A 20249-nucleotide genomic window follows, 5' to 3' on the forward strand; every position below is an offset into this window, starting at 1 on the left:
TTTAACTGCCACAAGTTTGTGCCGCCCACTGCTGTCATCCAGCTACCTCAGTGCAACCTTTTGCCCTAAACTGGTTGAAAACAATATTCTGAGCTGTGAGGTGGTCAAAATTGACTGGTTATTGAGGTTAATAATACTGTAGGATCTAAAACATGCCCAAATTCAGTGATTTTAGCTGTTTTTATGATTTAAAAAAAAAATACAGATCCAAAAGTTGCAAGGGAGGTTTTGGCAAAACAAATACAGATCCAAAACAAGAACGCAAAACCTGAGATATGGACTGGTGCACATCCATAATCAGAAGAAGTGCAGAGGGTTCCTTAAGCCAATGCACGACTACATTTTACAAATAAAAAAGGGGCGTGGGGGTGGGGATTAATAGTCAGTATATATGAAGAAAATGTAATTTTACTTAATTCTTGTAAAGCATATAAAGTTAACATCAATTAAACGATGACTGCACTCAAAAGTAATTTTATACTTTCAAATCAGATATAAATTTTAATATATAGATGGACAGATGTCCAAAAACGTAGCTGACCACTTAAAAAGTTAAACATGTGATAGGATTGTTCAGCAGGTAAATGTACATACTGGGACATGTAATAACTACAAAAAAAGGTAATGATGTCCAGAAATAAACCCCTATTCTTAGGTTATAGTAAAAAAAAATGTGTTATAAGGATGATGGTAACTATGTACCTCTGTATGTTGCGACTCCAGCTGACAGGTGTAATGAAGCATCTCTTCTGGCCGTAGGCAGCTGACACTCTCTGTGGTCAAGGGGGGTCATTCTGACCTGATCGCACGCTGACGGTTTTCACAGCGCAGCGATCAGGTCACTACTGCGCATGCGTATGCACCGCAATGTGCAGGCGCGTCGTACAGGTACAAAGCGGATCGGTGCTGGGCGATGGATTTAACGAAGAATCCATTTGCACAGCCGATCGCAAGAAGATTGACAGGAAGAAGGCCTTTATGGGTGTCAACTGACCATTTTCAGGGAGTGGTTGGAAAAAACGCAGGCGTTTCCAAGCGTTTGCAGGGCGGGTGTCTGACTTCAATTCCAGCCCCGGACAGGCTAAAGTGATCGCAGCGGCTGAATAAGTTCAGACCTACTCAGAAACTGCACAAACTGTTTTTGTACTGCTCGGCTGCACAAGCATTCGCACACTTGCACAGCTAAAATACACTCCCCTGTGGGCGGCGACTATGCGTTTGCACGGCCGCTAAAAACAGCTAGCGAGCGATCAACTCGGAATGACCCCCAAGGTACAGTGTGGTATTGCAGCTGAGCCAATATACAATCCAAGCATGTGGTCTTGTTTAAGTAGGCTGCAAGATCATCACTTACGCATGTCTCCATATGGATTACAGTTTCATAAGACTGTTCTCAGCCTTAACAATTAGAAACTTACATTGGACTGCAGATATCTTTTTAGTGATATTTTTTCAAAGCATGTATTCTTGTTTAAGTAGGCTGCAAGATCATCACTTCCGCATGTCTCCATATGGATTACAGTTTCGTAAGACTCTTCTCAGCCTTAACAAGTAGAAACTTACATTGGACTGCAGATATCTTTTTATTGATATTTTATCCGTGGGCCTGATTCAGAGTCGCACACTAACTACGTGCAATACCAACATGCTCACAGATGTCTGATGTTTTAAGTACTGTGCATACGTCAATGGTACTGCGCATCTGTACGGATGAATACCATACAGACACACAGAATTAATTTGGATGTAGGGAGTGTGGATTTTCACTGGGCTTTCCTGAAAGGTAACAACAGGGGCTGGCTGCACTGAAGCAGGTGTGTTGCAGGCGTGTCACTGAATCTTCTAGCGCCGGGTGTCTTTTTTGTGTCTGCCATCTTATGGGCCCTACACACTGGCCGATAACAGTGATCGATGTGAACGTTCTCATTCATTAATGAACGAGAACTTGTTCATATCAGTCAGTGTGTAGGCACCAACGATGCGCGGCCCCGCGCTCGTTCATCGTTGGTGCCGAGTCGCTTATGCATGCAGACCAATCTGGACAATCTTGTCCATATTAGCATGCACGCATATGGGGCCGGGTAACGGGGGGAGTGAAGAAATTTCAAAAGGTCGACAGGTTCAAAAGGTCGACATGAAAGAGGTAGACAGTACAAAAGGTCAACAGGGTCAAAAGGTTGACCTGAAAATGGTCGACATAAAAAAGACAAAAGTTTTTTTTTTTAACATATTTTTGGACTATTTCATACCTTCTCTATGTTGGCATGGAGCTGGTTATAAACTTGTGGCGAACGAAGCGAGCCCCGCGAGGGTATGCCTTTCTACAATTGGGGGTCCTAGATGACAAAACTATCCACACAAACCACAAAAATGCAAAAAACATGGTGTCTACCTTTTTTATGTCGCCCATATGTTAGACAGACATTAGGTCGACAGGGTCAAAAGGTTGACATGAAAAGGTAGGCAGTACAAAAGGTTGACAGGGTTAAAAGGTTGACATGAAAATGGTCAACATGAAAAAGGTATACACCATGTTTTTTGCATTTTTGTGATTTGTGTGGATAGTTTTGTCATCTAGGACGCCCAGATGTTGTCGAAGTCAAAAATATTACATAAAAAGAACATACAAACTACACACATATGAGTCGCTATACTTGCAAATACGCGCAGCGAGCACAGCAATATATGGTAACTCATGCATTTACACGGACATGCCACAGAGATGGATTTGACACTTATTTCATACAGTACATAATTATAATAATATCAAGCGCCAGACATCATGATGATTTAAAATTATATAATGAAGTAATGTCATGTATGTGTATTATTTGAACGAAGCAAGATAGACCTGTCATATTTACTATTAAAGCAAGCAGATTAATGTGTAGATTCATTTGATACTTGTTATTAAGTTGTAGGACATTGCAACAAATAATTATGATTAAATGTATAAAAGCTAAAATCACTTTTAGTAGAACAATAGATATTCCAAACAGGTAGTGGACAGAAAGCTCAGGCCAGCCCCTTTGGATGTCCCCAAGGCTGAACCTGTTTAGCTTATACAAAGAGACTAGTGACTCATCATGAATGAGTAAGTTCCCTCCCCCAAAAAACTAGATAACACATTGCTGATCACACAGGAGCTCAGTTCCTGTTTTGGTCTCAGCGTAAGATGGAGTCCCAGCATGATTTTACAGAGAGAGAGAGATATTAAGAGGAGGATGCATTGAAAAATATGGTAATTGTATCGCTGGACTGTAACTGTATGTAACTGTAACTGTATGTAACTGTATGTAACTGTATGTATTAACTGCTTACTGTATGAGTTGTAACTATAGGTATACTGTACATTGTAATATATTGAATCCATATCCTTTTAATAACAAATATATACATCAATGAGCTTTGGAACTCAGATAATGTGTGGGTGTATTGTTTTCTCTTATGGGATGCAGTGTTTTGCGATGTACAGCGCACTTTTATCGTATATGGTAATAAGATGCGCCTGGCATCTGCAATATATATTAGTGCGGGCATTTTAAATATTTGTGAGAAAGCAATTTGGCATTCACAATGTAGAAAGGCAAACCCTCACGGGGCTCGCTTCGCTCGCCACGCTTCAGGCTCGGTGGCTCACTGCGCTCGCCACAAGGTTTATAACCAACTCTATGCCACCATGGATAGAGAAGATATGAAATAGTCCAAAAACATGTTAAATAAAAAAAAATTGTCTATCTTTTTTATGTCGACCATTTTCATGTCGACATTTTGACCCTGTCGACCTTTTGCACTGTCAAACTTTTTCATGTCGACATTTTGACCCTGTCGACCTAATGTCTGTCTAACATATGGTGTCTATCTATTGACTGTAACTAGACACTGTCTATCTATCAACCGGATACCCCTTGCATTGACAGCAGAGGCTTGAATTAGAGCGGGCATTTTAAATATTTGTGAGAAAGCAATTTGGCATTCACAGATGAGGGCTCTTACGGGATATCATGGTCTTAATGATGCACTGTACATTATAAACGCGACACTGTGGTCGATCAGCTTGTGATGGACGCATCCTGACGCTGAGAAAATCATATCCGTGTGTTCTGTTGTGTTATCAGTAAGCCAATGATATGAAAATTATAGGGACAATGCATTTCTCATAATATTTAAGATGCTAAAATGTATTTTTATTGTTGCAAAACAAAGTTAAAATAAGTCATATTGTGTTTGATTCAGATTGGATTGTTTATCTGTTAAGTACATTTAAAAGTTGCTGCATAGCCTTGATATAGTTTTTTTTAAACTCAGGCCTAAAATAACTTCAGGTGCTTGTATAATGTGTGATTTCTTTGTGACAAAGGAAGCCGCATGGTCTGTCCTCAATTTTGGACTAACCACATGGCCTATCCACCATTTTGTGTAAACCTCATGGATGTGGAAGGGGGAGGAGCAGTGGCCATTTTAGGAAGGTCATTTTCTAAATAGCTGATTTTCAGTCTGCTCAGAATAATTAGTTTCCTTGGTCACATCAAACACCGTTTATGAGATACCAATGCATTTATTTAACCCATGCCACAGTCAATTACAAATAGTTTCAATTGGGCCTAGTGAGAGTAAATGGTAAGATAAATGCTTGGCTTGGGGTAAGAAATTGCACACACATAGAAAGAGGAAAGAAAGGGTTTTGGGTTTTTTTTTTTCTCTTTTTCCTTTCAAGTCTTGTAGAATCTGCTTGCTATAGGATAGCCATTGAAATGCAAATTAACCTGTGTAACTGATTTTTTTTCCTTAGCAGTGGAAAAGCAAATAGCTTTGATATGCAAATAAGAGGTAAGGTGTCTCATAGGAGATCAGTAAATGGTACATATATATAATATTATTATAATTATGTGTATATTTATATCAGTGTATGTTCTGCAAGATAGCTATCCAATCTGAATCGTATCATTTAAATTATTGATTATTGCTAGAGTCATTATAGATCTGTGTGAAATAGGATACATTTGTTGCTATATAGGTAAATTTGAAATAACAGTATTTTAAGGAAGTGTAAAGACACAAATGCAGGTCTGCATAAAAGTTTATACAGAACAAGTTGTGTCTAGTGAGCAATAGTAATTAGTATTGTTCACATTTATAGAGCTGTGTGATTTGTTTTATTGCGGACGCAGGGTTTTGTACACGTGTCTCGGACAAAGTAAAGGACTGCGCACGCAGCGTAAGAGACATGCACGGTCGCGTGTTTACGCAAAGTGCGTAAGAATGTGGACGCTGAGTACAAATTACACAATAGTGTCATTTAGTTCAAAGGTGGGATAGTAGACATTTAATACAATAGCACATAACTATCAGATTTCAAAAACAGGTTACTCTAAATTTAGTTTAAAAACTGTATTGCCTCTGGGGTAAAGCTGCCTATCTGAATGAATTGAAATTTTCTGTACAGATAAACCAAAGTGTATTTGAGTGAGCGAACGTAGGAGTGAGTGGATATTGAACCCAGGGAATTCGGGATCCTGTAGTGTGGTACATCAAGTAAGTGGAGGCTTGGTGGCGTGAGGCGGCTGACTCATGTTAATATAGATTGAAATACGCAAATCGTGAGGAGATTTGCAGAGGAGCGTAATAGGGAATTGTGCATTGTGTAGTATTGAAGTAAAAAGGTTTTTTGTTACGCTCCGAGCTGAGGGTCACAGTTTGTACATTGACCCGTGGTTGTACGGCAGATAGGTAACAAGTACCTATATGCTGTGCGATTGGACCACGCGTTTGTGGGTGCGATAGATAGCGCAACTTGATATCCCTTTTACGAGCTTTTTGCGTAGAATCGCGGTATCATTAGCGCTGTATAGAGCATACTCAAGCGTGATTTGTGTATAAAAAGTGTATAGGGAGTTTTCGCTGGTCTCTCTCAGGAAAATCTCCAGCGGCGGATATTTACTGGAAAAGGTAAGTCACTCCTAACACTTACAGTAAATAGAAACCAATAGGGCCTCACTGGGTACGCGGTGTTCACTATTGGAGTGAGTCATGGTACTCTGCCGAGAAGGAGCGAGTGAAACCGCTAGGTGTCTTTCACCGTCTATCTGTGGTGTGCATTGGGGATTGTGTTTATTGTCAAAAAGTCTGCGATGGGATCCAATTGCACAAGCAGTGGGCGTTTGGTAGCTAGGGTTCAGGCTAAAGAAGATTTGGGACCGAGAAGGTCAGACTCGGGACCGAGAAGGTCAGAATTGCGACCGAGAGGGTCAGCAAGGTTTATTATGTGTGAAAAGTATGGTTCACACACGGAGGCTTTTTGCAATGAATGGTTATGTATGACTGACAAAGATAGGGTACCATTCCCTAGGGTGGACAGCTTTGAACCAGAGGTATTGCAGAACTTAAGGATAAGGATATGTCTGATAAAATCCAGAAAACAAAGGGTCAGACATACAAAGTGTTTAAACCTGTGGCACCAAGAGGGGTTGGTGAGTTTGATCCTAAGGTATTGCAGGTGGTATGTCTAACCAAAGTCATATAAGACAAGAATGGAAATATAAGAACTGTTTGAACTTGTAGCAACAATAAACAAGTAGGAAGAAAAAAAGAGAATGCAAGTACACAGCCATATGTAGATGTGGAAGCAGTTACGGCCAGCATACAAACTATAGAAAATAATAAAAATATGAAAAATATGACTGTAACCTATATATGTACTAATGAATGTTGAAGTTTTATTTAGGAGGAAAAGGTGACCTGATTGTTTTCAGCCATTTCTCCTGCACCCAGAGGAGTATCCAACTGGTAAAAGAAGAGCAGTAGCCTGTGGGGGAAGTGGCTGAGACCAGTGGAACAGGTAAGTATGGTATCATTCGTGTACATATATAGTAAAACCCAAAAATAAAACAAAAAAATCAAGAAAGTAACGTCAGAAATGGAGAAAAACCTGTCCGCACATTAGTATTTGCCAGTAGGAAAGCGGACAGAGACAAGGTAACACCCGGGTATTTCTTTCAGTTACCATATAAGAAGTATTCATTCCTAGTAATGCCCCTAGTAAAGATGAGCTCGGAAATGTTTGTTGGACCATGTACAGACCCTTAATACGGGATGAGAAGGATTGAATGAATACTTTGCATGACCTAGAAGCTTGTTAAACTTTTTTTTTGTTTTTTGTCTCTTGCAGAAATAGAAAACTCTCCATCTGGATAAGATCACTGGTAAACACTAATTTGGCAAATGGGAGGTGGCTGTCTCCGTGCAAATGGACGGGCTCAATAAGGCATTGAGTGTCAGGGTGCAGACTTCTTTGCAAAATTGGAAAGGGGTCACAGAAGCTAATCTTAGATAGTGTGCTATTGAACATCACAAGAATAGTGCTAGGCGCAGAGAACAACAGGTGGAGAGGTTGAGGACGGTAAGTATACTGGCACATACAGGAAAGACCCATCAGTCCAAACCCCAGATCCCTAATGGTCAATAATATGTTACACTTGTAGGAAGGAAGGGCATTTTGCCAGAGATTGTAGGAGTAGTAGGACACATAGTCAATATAGATCCCCTAGACAGAAAACACAAGCCACATTATTAAACACATAGATGGGACCAAGGGACATATAGTAAGGAATCATAAGCCATATAGAAAACACAGATTCGGCTAATGGGAAGAACAAAATAAATGCAACATTACCCTTTGACAAAACTTGCTGGGGTTAAGATGGGGCCTCTAAACTTTTGCTTCTTTTTCCTAGCAGAAATGGCCCCTGATTAACTTAATTTTGTTAGATATGATATACATATACTATGCTCCCGCTCAGGAAGTACAAAGTATGTTAGACACCCACGAAGACTAATGTTGCATTCTACTGTTCTAGATGCATGTCCATCACAGGTAGAGGAAATTATCTCACAGATACCGGGTTCCCTATCAACTTAGGATGGACAGGACACTGGATTGATGGCTGGGATAGTCCCAATAGCGATACGACAAACACAGAATTTTTTTTAAGGGGAGTAGTCCAAGTAGAGAATCACTTCCCCGTAGTGCCCAATCCAGTTGTTAAATTTTTATAAAATCTTCTTCACCTCTACAAACTCATCTGTCACCAACCTCTATTCTGTTTCTCTACAGTTTCCTCTTCATCTTTTGCGTTCACACAGGGTGGTACAATACATGGACCCAAGTACAGTTCAAACTCCACATGCCTAGGTCCTTCAGAGTTCTGCCCAAACCCAGTATATCTCACCAGCACGATGACACCAGTATTACTGCAGTGTGCCTTGTCATGCACAAAGGGTGGAGAATGGGAATACTGGTGAAGGGAAATTTTGTATAGACACTGATATGCCTGTTGGTGAATGGCAAACCTGACATTTTCTTTTTCATTTTCTTCTTCCTTCTCTCCTCTAGAGATGTTTCTTTTTTCTTTATTGTTTTTTTTTTTTTTTTTTTAGTTATGCTCATGGTACTCTACATTGCAAACACACGATAGTTAAATTAAGATACAAAAATGTGTGTTCCCTACAGGAAAAGGCAGTCTGGAGGACAAAGGGGTATGGCCAGGAGTCCTCAGGACTGTGGACAGGTGGACACGGTAAGCCAGTAGCCCCCAGAGCATACCTTCCAAGTCTAGCTGAGGTGGCACACGGTCTGACTCATCTAGGCAAAGAGGGTAGGTGCAGGCTGATGAGACCAAACAGAAAAAAGAGAAGAAATCTTTTGCTGCGCCTGTGTTTGACAATTATTAACTGATCAATCTTAATAAAACGAACCTGGAACTAATAGTGTAAGGAGCACGTTCGCCGCTATAAGGAGTTGTGCGATACTCCTATCAACATAACCAGCTAGAGAAATTAATAGAGGTGCTCATGAAATCCGAACACCATAATTTCACAGGTTCTATATCAACCAAAGAGTCAAATGAATTTGTAAAAAATATATATTTAATATTCACAATGATCTAATAAAAATACCATTTAATAAAAACAATTCATAGGTAATATTAATCGTAGCTTTCTGATTTACCGCATGCATAAATTTAAAAACACATGAATTATCTAAGCTATTGCAGTAATTGTTATAACGATAGAACTTCACTGAACTGGCTGATTGAAAGTTCAGATGTAACAATGTGTTACAATCCTTGGAAAACACTGTTGCCACAGCTGCTGAATGTGATTCCTAAATAAGACACAGTTACTGCACGTTTGAAATGTGCAACTTCAATGCGGATAAACGGCATATGTAGGTTGTGTGTAAAAGAGATTACCTCTCCATGTGGGCTGGTGAACCCGAGCGTCCCCGGGTGAGTCCAGAACTTGCCCAGTGAAGTGTGGAGCTGGAGGGTACGTAGCGTGTCTGGATATATAAAACACCGCTGAATTGAGCTCAATTGACCTGCGGATGCTTCACCCAATAAGTGCTATATAGATTGGTAGGGAAGGCAGGTGTGAGGCTGTTGGATGAAAACTGCCACAGAGATCCGGCTGTATTTGAAATCTCTTCCTAGACTACCTGGACGTGCACCGTCCGCCGGTAGTCAGCGGGATGGAGGATGTTAAAGGCCGGTCGCAATTGCCGCACAGAGCTCACGGCTTGGTACCGTGTTAGATAATGGCTGCTTGCCGCTGTTGCCGGTGAATTTCAGGCAGAGTAGCTGTGTCCTGGAATACGCAGGTGTTCAGTGAGAAAAAGGGGAGGAGTCCTGACGCGTTTCGTCACGTGACCCGTGACTTTTTCAAAGTTCTATCGTTATAACAATTACTGCAATAGCTTAGATAATTCATGTGTTTTTAAATTTATGCATGTGGTAAATCAGAAAGCTACGATTAATATTACCTATGAATTGTTTTTATTAAATGGTATTTTTATTAGATCATTGTGAATATTAAATATATATTTTTTACAAATTCATTTGACTCTTTGGTTGATATAGAACCTGTGAAATTATGGTGTTCGGATTTCATGAGCGCCTCTATTAATTTCTCTAGCAGGCTGATGAGAGCCTACTGGTGTGCGCCAGGATTCTATTCTCATGCAGGTAAGAGAGCAATGACCTGTCTTGCTTGCTTGAGGAAGAATATTGGTAAAGCAATACCAACAGAGCCATCCCATATCCCTCCTGCAGACAGATCTTTTCAGGAAATACAAATCGACTTCGTACAGTTAACACCCTTTAGGAATTATTGTTATGGATTGGTGTGCACTGATGTTTTCTCAAACTGGGTAGGGGCATCTCCTGCAGCCACGGATGCTGCTGTGTTTACTGCAAAGAAAAATTGCGCAGAAATTTGTGTGTAGATAATGGTACCCCTAGAAGTAGGAGCAAAGCTTGAAATTGTACCATTGTGATCATAGATACTGCCACTAGTATTATGTAGCTTCGGAACCACTCCCAGATCTTCACTCAATGAATCACCTTCTTCGAAATTTGTTTTTGTTTTTGTTTTGGTATTTGTGTTTTTTGGGTTGTTTTTGGAAGACAACCTCATGTCATGATTGATCCGCACAATGATCAGAAATACACCAATGAGGTGACAGTACAGTACCTTATTGAGATGAGCCAGCATTTGAGAACTTGACAAAAGAACTTGAAACTGTAGATTGCTGGTATGCCAAATACTAACTGTGTTGATTGTGAACCAAGACACTGTGTGATTGTTCTTACGCTCAGGTTGCCTAATAGACAGGTGGGAAGGATCATACCAAGTTTTGTTGACATCACTATCCCAGTGAAAGTAGCCGAGAGAGAGACTTGGGTCCACGATTCCCATTGCAGGAAAGTCGGTAGTCCGGAAGGAACTCGTAAATGGAGTGAGATCGCAAAAGTATCACCAGAGACTCTGTTCCGTGAAGACTGAGAGGCGGCACTGGTGAACACTACCTGAGTGTACTAAAGGATTGCAGAAAGATCAGTCATTGTAATTGATTTGTTATGAACAAGAGTTGTTTTGTTCTATTTCTCTTTTCTCTCTTTCCCGCTGACAAACATTTTTTTTCAGGATATTATATTTTTGCGAGGTTTTTTTTATGAGGCGTCGAGTGTGGGACTGGAACTGGTTCTGGAGGAAGGAGTGATTTCCTTATAGGATCCCAGGATTAGCCGATCAGTTTGTTAAAGTCAGAGAAAAATCAAAGTTCTAGTAGTTATGGAGTTCAGAGGTAATCAGGAACAATCAGACAATGGCTATTCACACATTGCAGATAAAGAGCTCATTAATATATGTGGAAGAAAGGTTTATGAGTGGCTCTCCCCGAACTCCGAAGGTTTATGTTATTTAGGAAGGACACTACTTATAACCCTTGTTCAATGATTAAACAGACCTAGCATACGTTCCAGAAATGGAAACAATGTTCAGAAAATGATAGGAATATGTAGATCATGAACATTTTATATGTCACTGTCACGATTTGTTTGTGTCTTCTTCATCTACCCAGCAGAACCTCAATCGAATCCAAACATCAGTGTACAAAGATGTAGGTACATGTATGTGTGAAATGTTCGTCGCAAATCAGACATTGTAGGCCAAAGCACTATCCCAGCATACTCTATAGGTTGAATGTTGTCCCACACCCAACCAGTGGTCCCGTGACCGCCAAGTGAATATAGAGGATGTCTCGTCCTCCTCCCTGTCTTCCCCAAATATAGACAAGTGTCTGATTTGCAAAATTAATACATACTTGTGTCTAGGTCACCGATTATTGTATGAAATATTTTTTTTTCTTATGTTAATAATTGATGGCAGTTATTGTTTGCTGCCAAAGGGTGGACTGTCGAAGTCAAAAATATAACATAAAAAGAACATACAAACTACACACATATGAGTTGCTATACTTGCAAATACGTGCAGCGAGCACAGCAATATATGGTACCACACGCATTTACACGGACATGCCACAGAGATGGATTCGACACTTATTTCATACAGTATATAATTATAATAATATCAAGCGCCAGACATCATGATGATTTAAAATTATATAATGAAGTAATGTCATGTATGTGTATTATTTGAACGAAGCAAGATAGACCTGTTATATTTACAATTAAAGCAACCAGGATAATGTGTAGATTCATTTGATACTTGTTATTAAGTTGTAGGACATTGCAACAAATAATTATGATTAAATGTATAAAAGCTAAAATCACTTTTATTAGAACAATAGATATTCCAAACAGGTAGTGAACAGGAAGCTCAGGCCAACCCCTTTGGACGTCCCCAAGGCTGAACCTGTTTAGATTATACAAAGAGACTAGTGACTCATCATGAATGAGTAAGTTCCCTCCCCCAAAAAACTAGATAACTCATTGCTGATCACACAGAAGCTCAGTTCCTGTTTTGGTCTCAGCGTAAGATGGAGTCCCAGCATGATTTTACAGAGAGAGAGAGATATTAAGAGGAAGATGCATTGAAAAATATGGTAATTGTATCGCTGGACTGTTACTGTTTGTAACTGTAACTGTATGTAACTGTATGTATTAACTGCTTACTGTATGAGTTGTAACTATAGGTATACTGTACATTGTAATATATTGAATCCATATCCTTTTATAACAAATATATACATCAATGAGCTTTGAAACTCAGATAATGTGTGGGTGTATTGTTTTCTCTTATGGGATGCAGTGTTTTGCGATGTACAGCGCACTTTTATCGTATATGGTAATAAGATGCGCCTGGCGTCTGCAATATATATTAGTGCGGGCATTTTAAATATTTGTGAGAAAGCAATTTGGCATTCACAATGTAGAAAGGCAAACCCTCACAGGGCTCGCTTCGCTCGCCACCCTTCAGGCTCGCCACAAGGTTTATAACCAACTCTATGCCACCATGGATAGAGAAGATATGAAATAGTCCAAAAACATGTTAAATTAAAAAAAAATTGTCTATCTTTTTTATGTCGACCATTTTCATGTCGACATTTTGACCCTGTCGACCTTTTGTACTGTCAAACTTTTTCATGTCAACGTTTTGACCCTGTCGACCTAATGTCTGTCTAACATATGGTGTCTATCTATTGACTGTCTAACTAGACACTGTCTATCTATCAACCGGATACCCCTTGCATTGACAGCAGAGGCTTGAATGCTAAAACCATCAAGAACAAGAACCCTTGCCACTCATCTCTCAGCTTTTTGATTTCCTTGAAGGGGCAAAAACAGAAATTCAGACAAATCAAACAGATTTAACTGATTTGTGTGAACGACCATTTTTTGTCTGTCTTCCAATGTTAGGGAGCAAATGGTTGTCATTAGCTCCCATATAGTACCGGATTTTCATTCCAACCAGCCATTGGACACATAGGGGGAGATTCAAATGTTTGAAAAGTCAGTTGGGATTCTGTTTTTTCCTATCTAATAGACAGGAAAAAAAAGACACCCAACCAACTTTTCAAACATTTGAATCTCCCCCATAGGTGGAAATTTAATAAGGTCCCGATTTGATTCGAGTTTGCATTTTCATATGAAAATGCAACTTGGAAATCTACTAAACAGAAATCACGGCAGCTTTGGTAGCAATTCGTATTGAGATACACTGCTGTCCATTCAAATACGAATCAATATACCATCGGTCAAACACGATTGTTTGTTCACATGCACCTCATAGTTTAAAAAGAAAATTGTGTGGGGTCCCTCTCCTAAGCATAACCAGCCCGGGCTCTTTGAGCCGGTCCTGGTTGTTAAAATACCGGGGGGAAATTGCACAGGGGTTCCCCAGTATTTTAACAACCAGCACTGGGCTTTTGGACCGGTCCTGGTTCCAAAAATATGAGGGACCAAGGATGTAGGGGTCACCCCGTATTTTTTAAACCAGCACCGGCATCTGGGGACCCGCCAGCCAATCAGGTACCGACACATCATAGCGCTCTCCTGATTGGCTGTGCGCTCTCAGCCTGCCAATCAAGCGGAGCACATAGGCAGTAATGGGGAAAGAAATCCCCATTATCGCCTATGATGGGAACCTGCAAACTGCGGTAGACCGCAAGGTTAATTGAGGTCACTCTTGTGGGTGACCTCAATTAACCTCGCAGTCTACTATAGCTTATCCACAACGTTTTATACGTTGTATAGCCTCTGGACTCGGGACAGAGCTGTTGATTTCTGCACTATCCAGAGGAATCTCAGACGGGTGGCAATCTTAGCTCGGGGCTAATTTTAAAATAATTTTAACAACTTAAAAATGGCTTTGGTTTTTGTAGATTCACAAAAAACAGTTGTCTCTAAAGGGGTAACTGCAGCGATTGCAGTCTGAATTACTGTATGGAGTGTGCACGCGCAGTGGCCGCACTGCGAGTGTGCACCCCTGGAGCCCATCTCACTGGCTGCGATTGCCTCTGCCTGATTGACAGGTAGAGGTAGTCACGGGGTAGGAAGGGGCGTGCCAGTGGCTTTAGAACGCTTTTGGCGGGGTCCGGACAATGGAGTCATATCTAGACCATTGGGGGGGAGGGCCGCGGCGGCTGCGTGATGTCACACGTAGCCGCTGCGACCCAGGACGCGGCCAGTAGCGGCCTGCCAGGAACTGCGCTGGCATAGAGCTACTTATCAGGTACAAAAGCATCACCGCCGTGCAATGCTTTTGTACCTGTGCGGGAGGGGGAGGTTGTGCCTGACATGCGGGGCAGATTAGCCCTGCGCTGGGCGTCCCCCCGCATGTCAGAGTAACTGATCATAGAGGTGCTAAATTTAGCACATCTACGATCAACCCTGAATTACCCCCTATGTACTTAGTAGAAAAGCCAACAGCATTTGTCAGCTACTGACCAAGCTTCCATTCGCTTAGGAACATTGGGCCTAATTCAGACCTTATCGCTGTTGTGTGAAATCGCTCAGCGGGCGATTATCGAATGACTGCGCATGTGTATGAACCGCAATGTGCACGTGCATCACCAAACAGCAACAGGATGGTGCAAAAATTTCGATTGCTAGGCGTTCGCAAGGTGATGACAGGAAGGAGACGTTTGGGGGTGGTAACTGCCCGTTTTCAGGGAGTGTCCGGAAAAACACAGGCGTTCCCAAGCTTTTTCGGGGTGGGGGTTTGATATAAGCTCCGGCCCCGATCAGTCTGTTTGTTTCTCACTGTGGGATTAAGTCTTGGGCTACGCACAGACTGGAAAAATCCATTCGAGTTGCGAATGGATTTGTTACATATATTTGCAAATACATGGAAAGCTGCTGAGCCACTTCACGGCTTCTCTGATATCAGCAGTCCGACACTACATGATAACAGTGCCCTCATAGGGCCATGTGATTTGTCTACAGTAAGGCCTCATGATAAACGCTCAACAGTCAGTCAGCTGAGATTTTTAGAGAAAGCCAGTCACATAACATTGGGACAGTGCCTTCATTTGCATCATGGAGACACAGGTCAAGTGACTCTATACTGGTATTTTATAAAACTAAGCTGAAAACGAGTGAGTAGCATTTTCGCAAAGTGTGTGAAGGAAACAGTGTTTCCTTACCCAATTATCCTGCACAAGTGTCTCCATAAAGCCATCATTTTTGGTATAGAAAAAATATAGAGCTCTCAAACTGTATAGTTAGGGTAGGTTTTGTATATTCAGTACATACAGTATATAAAAGTTGTTTGCAGATAAGTTTCATGTGATTTGATGTAATTTAATTATTTCAGTGTACATTGGGGGTAGTTCTGAGTTGATCGCAGCAGGATTTTTGTTAGCAGTTGGGCAAAACCATGGGGGTAATTCTGAGTTGATCGCAGCAGCAAGTTTGTTAGCAATTGGGCAAAACCATGTGCACTGCAGGGGAGGCAGATATAACATGTGCAGAGAGAGTTAGATTTGGGTGTGGTGTGTTCAATCTGCAATCTAAATTGCAGTGTCAAAATAAAGCAGCCAGTATTTACCCTGCACAGAAACAAAATAACCCACCCAAATCTAACTCTCTCTGCACATGTTATATCTGGCCCCTCTGCAGTGCACATGGTTTTGCCCAATTGCTAACAAAAATCCTGCTGCGATCAACTCAGAATTACCCCCATTGTCCTGATCCGAAAAATCAAATTGTTTGATCTAACATAAAGTTACTAAATGTACTCACTGATTTAATGCAATCTGTTTTCCACCTTTCAGAAACTTTGGTGTGTCCTTATGTTCAGGCATGTGCGATTTGGGTGGAATTATAGCCCCATTCCTACTTTTCCGGTTGGCAGAAATATGGGTAGAACTGCCTCTCATCATATTTGGTAAGAGTCTGTACTCTTGTGTATCCTTATGCTACTTTTATTTTGATTAATAGTTTTCAACATAAATAAGCGCAAATCAAACTCAAGTGTTGAAAAACAAAATTAATTCAAAATTTACATAGCCACATATATAGTCCACACAATCAAAGCAGCGGCACTCGGAGGCTTTCACAAAAGGCATGTGTATTTCACATCACACAATTCAAACATTTCGGGGCACGCTGGCCCCTTTGTCAAGGTGAGTAACAAGTGATACAAACATAACCATACCTTATAAAGAGGAGAAGCCCACCAGTGTACAGCACCCATCCGGTGGTGCAGCCGTCCGCTCCGTTTTTTGGCTTCATGTTGATGACGTCACTGTGTATGCATCGGGTAACCTTGGTTACCTAGACGTTGGCTGTCCGGGCACTGGCTCTGTGCAATAACATAAAGCGTGCAGGCAGGGCCGGTGCTAGGGTGTTCGGTGCCCCCCTGCAAACTATAAACGTGCGCCCTCCCATACTTTACAAAGGGACAGCGCACATAATACTTTTACACATAATGCTCCCTGTAGTAGTGCCGCTTACACACATAACGACCCTGTGGTAGTGCCGGTTATACACAACGCCCCCTGTAGTAAAGGCACTTACACACATAACGCCCCCTGCAGAAGTGATGCTTACACACGTAACGCCCCCTGTACCAGTGACGCTTATACAAGACGCAGTGTCGCTTACACATGTAATGCCCACTGCAGCAGTGATGCTAACACACATAACGCACCCTGTAGCAGTGACGCTTACACACGCAATGCCCCCTGTACCAGTGACGCTTGCACACGCAATGCCCCCTGTACCAGTGACGCTTACACATGCAACGCACCCTGTAATGGTGACGCTTACACACGCAACGCCCCCTGTACCAGTGACGCTTGCACACGTAACACCACCTGTACCAGTGACGCTTGCACACGTAATGCCCCCTGTAGCGGTGACGCTTGCACACGTAACTCCCGCTGTAGCAGTGACGCTTGCACACATTATGCTGCACAGTCACACATGCACAAATACATACACACATATACTGCACATACATTACACACATAGAGTACAATCACACATACTCACACATACATATACACAGATACTGTATACATACACACACACACACACACACACACACACACACACACAGATATGGTATACATATACTCTCACACACTCTTTCCAGCCACTTCCATAAAGAAGTCTTGCAACTCGTCCTTCTGTGTTGCAGGCAGCAGCCTGGCCCCGTGTAGCTCCGCCCCCTTTTAGATCTGCCCAGCACACTGCACTGTGAGGTGAGTGTGTGACAGGGGAGGGGAAGAGGAGGCTTCATGATGCCGGCGCCGCTGCCTGCCATAGAGTGTGACAGGTGCAGCAGCCAGCATCAGCAGGGGAACTCAGTAGCGGGGATGCAGAGCAGGGAGAGCGCCTCTCCTGTCTGGCGCCTATGTGCTTTGCATCCCTTTGCTGAGCGGTAAGCGCTGGGCCTGCGTGGAGGATCACTTAAGCTTTACAGGTCCCAACCACCAGAAAGGAGAAAAGACGAAAGACTGCTAATTACATATAGTCGGAAGCTGTTAGAATGAAGCAAAAGGACTAATAATGCAATATATCCCTCGAGTTGTTCTCACAGCTAAAGAGATGATCCGATCCCGATATTGCGCTCTGCATTATCAATAAACAGTATATATGGAACTGGCCAGCCATGTTATATTGCACTTAAACCTATTGAATACTGTATGTGTGTCAGTGTTTAATTGCTCACTGAATGAACATGGTGAACATGTATGTATAAACAAAACACTCCCAACGTGTGAAACAGTGTGACCCAGAGTTTAATGACGACTAGTCTGAATGTCTCCACTTGCCTGCCAGTCAACGGCTATGTGTAAAAGATAAAGATGAAAAATATAAAGATGAAAAACGTAAAATTTACATGTAAGTGATAAACCTCCCCTGGTATATGTATATAACAAGTGTAACCCCCCATAACCACAAGATGCCTCAACTAATTGTGGAAAGAGACCCAAAATGTGTACAAGTACAGTATGTAATATGTATGTATGTATGTATGTATGTATGTATGTACAACCTATTATAGATTGTAACTAAGTGTTATACTACTACATACAAATATAAATGGCTGGTCAGACCAGAAGTATTAAATCTCAGTAGATATAATTAAAATATCTGTTATTGATAAAGTTAGTACCACTAGTACTTAATAATGCAAATTAAAAATGTACAGGTTACATCATCTTAAGGCTAGCCTGGGATTATATATATTCTCGCATTGTCCTGAATGTCCATCAGTTAAACACTCTCCAGACAATTTTCTCATTTAGGCCATTCGGGCTAATTGTATCGAGTTCAAATATCCATCTGGTCTCCACTTGCAGGAGTTTACGATTCCTATCTCCTCCTCTAATACTTTTTGGAACGTGGTCGATCAGTTGGTGTCAAAGGTCATCAGTTGAATGGCCAGCCCTGGCGAAATGCCTGGCAACTGGGTGTTCTGATTCTTTGCCCAACAGGGCTTGTTTGATAGCGAACCTATGTAGTTCACTCCTTTCCCTCAGGGTTCTGATGGATTTACCCACGTAGTGAAGGCCACAGGGACAGCTAATTAAATACACAATGTATGTCGTGGTACATGTTAATACATGCTTAATGTAGTAAACTTTATCCTTGTCGGGTGTTTAAAGGTTGATCCTGTGGTCATATTCGTACAAGTTGTACATTTAATACATTTACAGTATAGCAGCCTGATGGTCTGTTTAAGAATGAAGAAGTAGACAAATTCCTATTACTTCAGCTTGAAAGCCAGTAATATCAGAATGTACCACCATGTCTTCTGCCCCTGGAGAAGCACAATAACCATAATTTCCACTCATTTCCAGTCTACTCTGAACACCTCACACCTCACAATATTATTTTTAGTCCTAAAATTTGCACCGAGGTCGCTGGATGACTAAGCTAAGCGACCCAAGTGGGCGGCACAAACACCTGGCCCATCTAGGAGTGGCACTGCAGTGTCAGACAGGATGGCACTTAAAAAAATTAGCCCCAAACATCACATGATGCAGAGATAAATAAATAAAAAAAGAGGTACAAGATGGAATTGTCCTTGGGCCCTCCCACCCACCCTTATGTTGTTTAAACATGACATGCACACTTTAACAAACCCATAATTTCAGCCACAGGGTCTGCCACACGACTGTGGCTGAAATGACTGGTTGGTTTGGGCCCCCACCAAAAAAGAAGCAATCTCTCCTTGCACAAACTGGCTCTACAGAGGCAAGATGTCCACCTCCTCCTCATCGTCCGATTCATCACCCCTTTCACTGTGTACATCCCCCTCCTCCCAGAGTATTAATTCGTCCCCACTTGAATCCACCATCTCAGGTCCCTGTGTACTTTCTGGAGGCAATTGCTGGTAAATGTCTCCACGGAGGAATTGATTATAATTCATTTTGATGAACATCATCTTCTCCTCATTTTCTGGAAGTAATCTCGTACGCCGATTGCTGACAAGGTAACCGGCTGCACTAAACACTCTTTCGGAGTACACACTGGAGGGGGGGCAACTTAGGTAAAATAAAGCCAGTTTGTGCAAGGGCCTCCAAATTGCCTCTTTTTCCTGCCACTATACGTACGGACTGTCTGACGTGCCTACTTGGATGTGGTCACTCATATAATCCTCCACCATTGTTTCAATGGCGACAGAATCATATGCAGTGACAGTAGACGACATGTCAGTAATCGTTGGCAAGTCCCTCAGTCCGGACCAGATGTCAGCACTCGCTCCAGACTGCCCAGATGCTGTCTGCTGTAATGCGTAAAAAGAGGACACTGTCTGCCGCAGTGTGTAAAAAGAGGGCGCTGTCTGCCGTAATGTGTAAAAGAGGACATTGTCTGCCGTAATGTGTAAAAAGAGGATGCTGTCTGCCGTGATGTGTAAAAGTGGATGCTGTCTGCCGTAATGCTTAAAAAGGGGACGCTGTCTGCCGTAATGTGTAAAAAGGGGGACTGGCT

At 41.7% G+C, this 20249-nt stretch overlaps 1 protein-coding gene across 1 annotated transcript in view; it reads left to right on the top strand.

The window, feature by feature from the left end:
- Positions 1–20249, top strand: part of SLC22A3 (solute carrier family 22 member 3) — a 429357-nt gene that overhangs the window by 379924 nt on the left and 29184 nt on the right. The window contains exon 9 of the mRNA XM_063917520.1: positions 16076–16188. Within this exon, the coding sequence (XP_063773590.1) occupies positions 16076–16188 (113 nt within the window). The remainder of the gene's footprint in view (positions 1–16075; positions 16189–20249) is intronic.

Source organism: Pseudophryne corroboree, chromosome 4, assembly GCF_028390025.1.
Source record: "Pseudophryne corroboree isolate aPseCor3 chromosome 4, aPseCor3.hap2, whole genome shotgun sequence".
NCBI lineage: Eukaryota > Metazoa > Chordata > Amphibia > Anura > Myobatrachidae > Pseudophryne > Pseudophryne corroboree.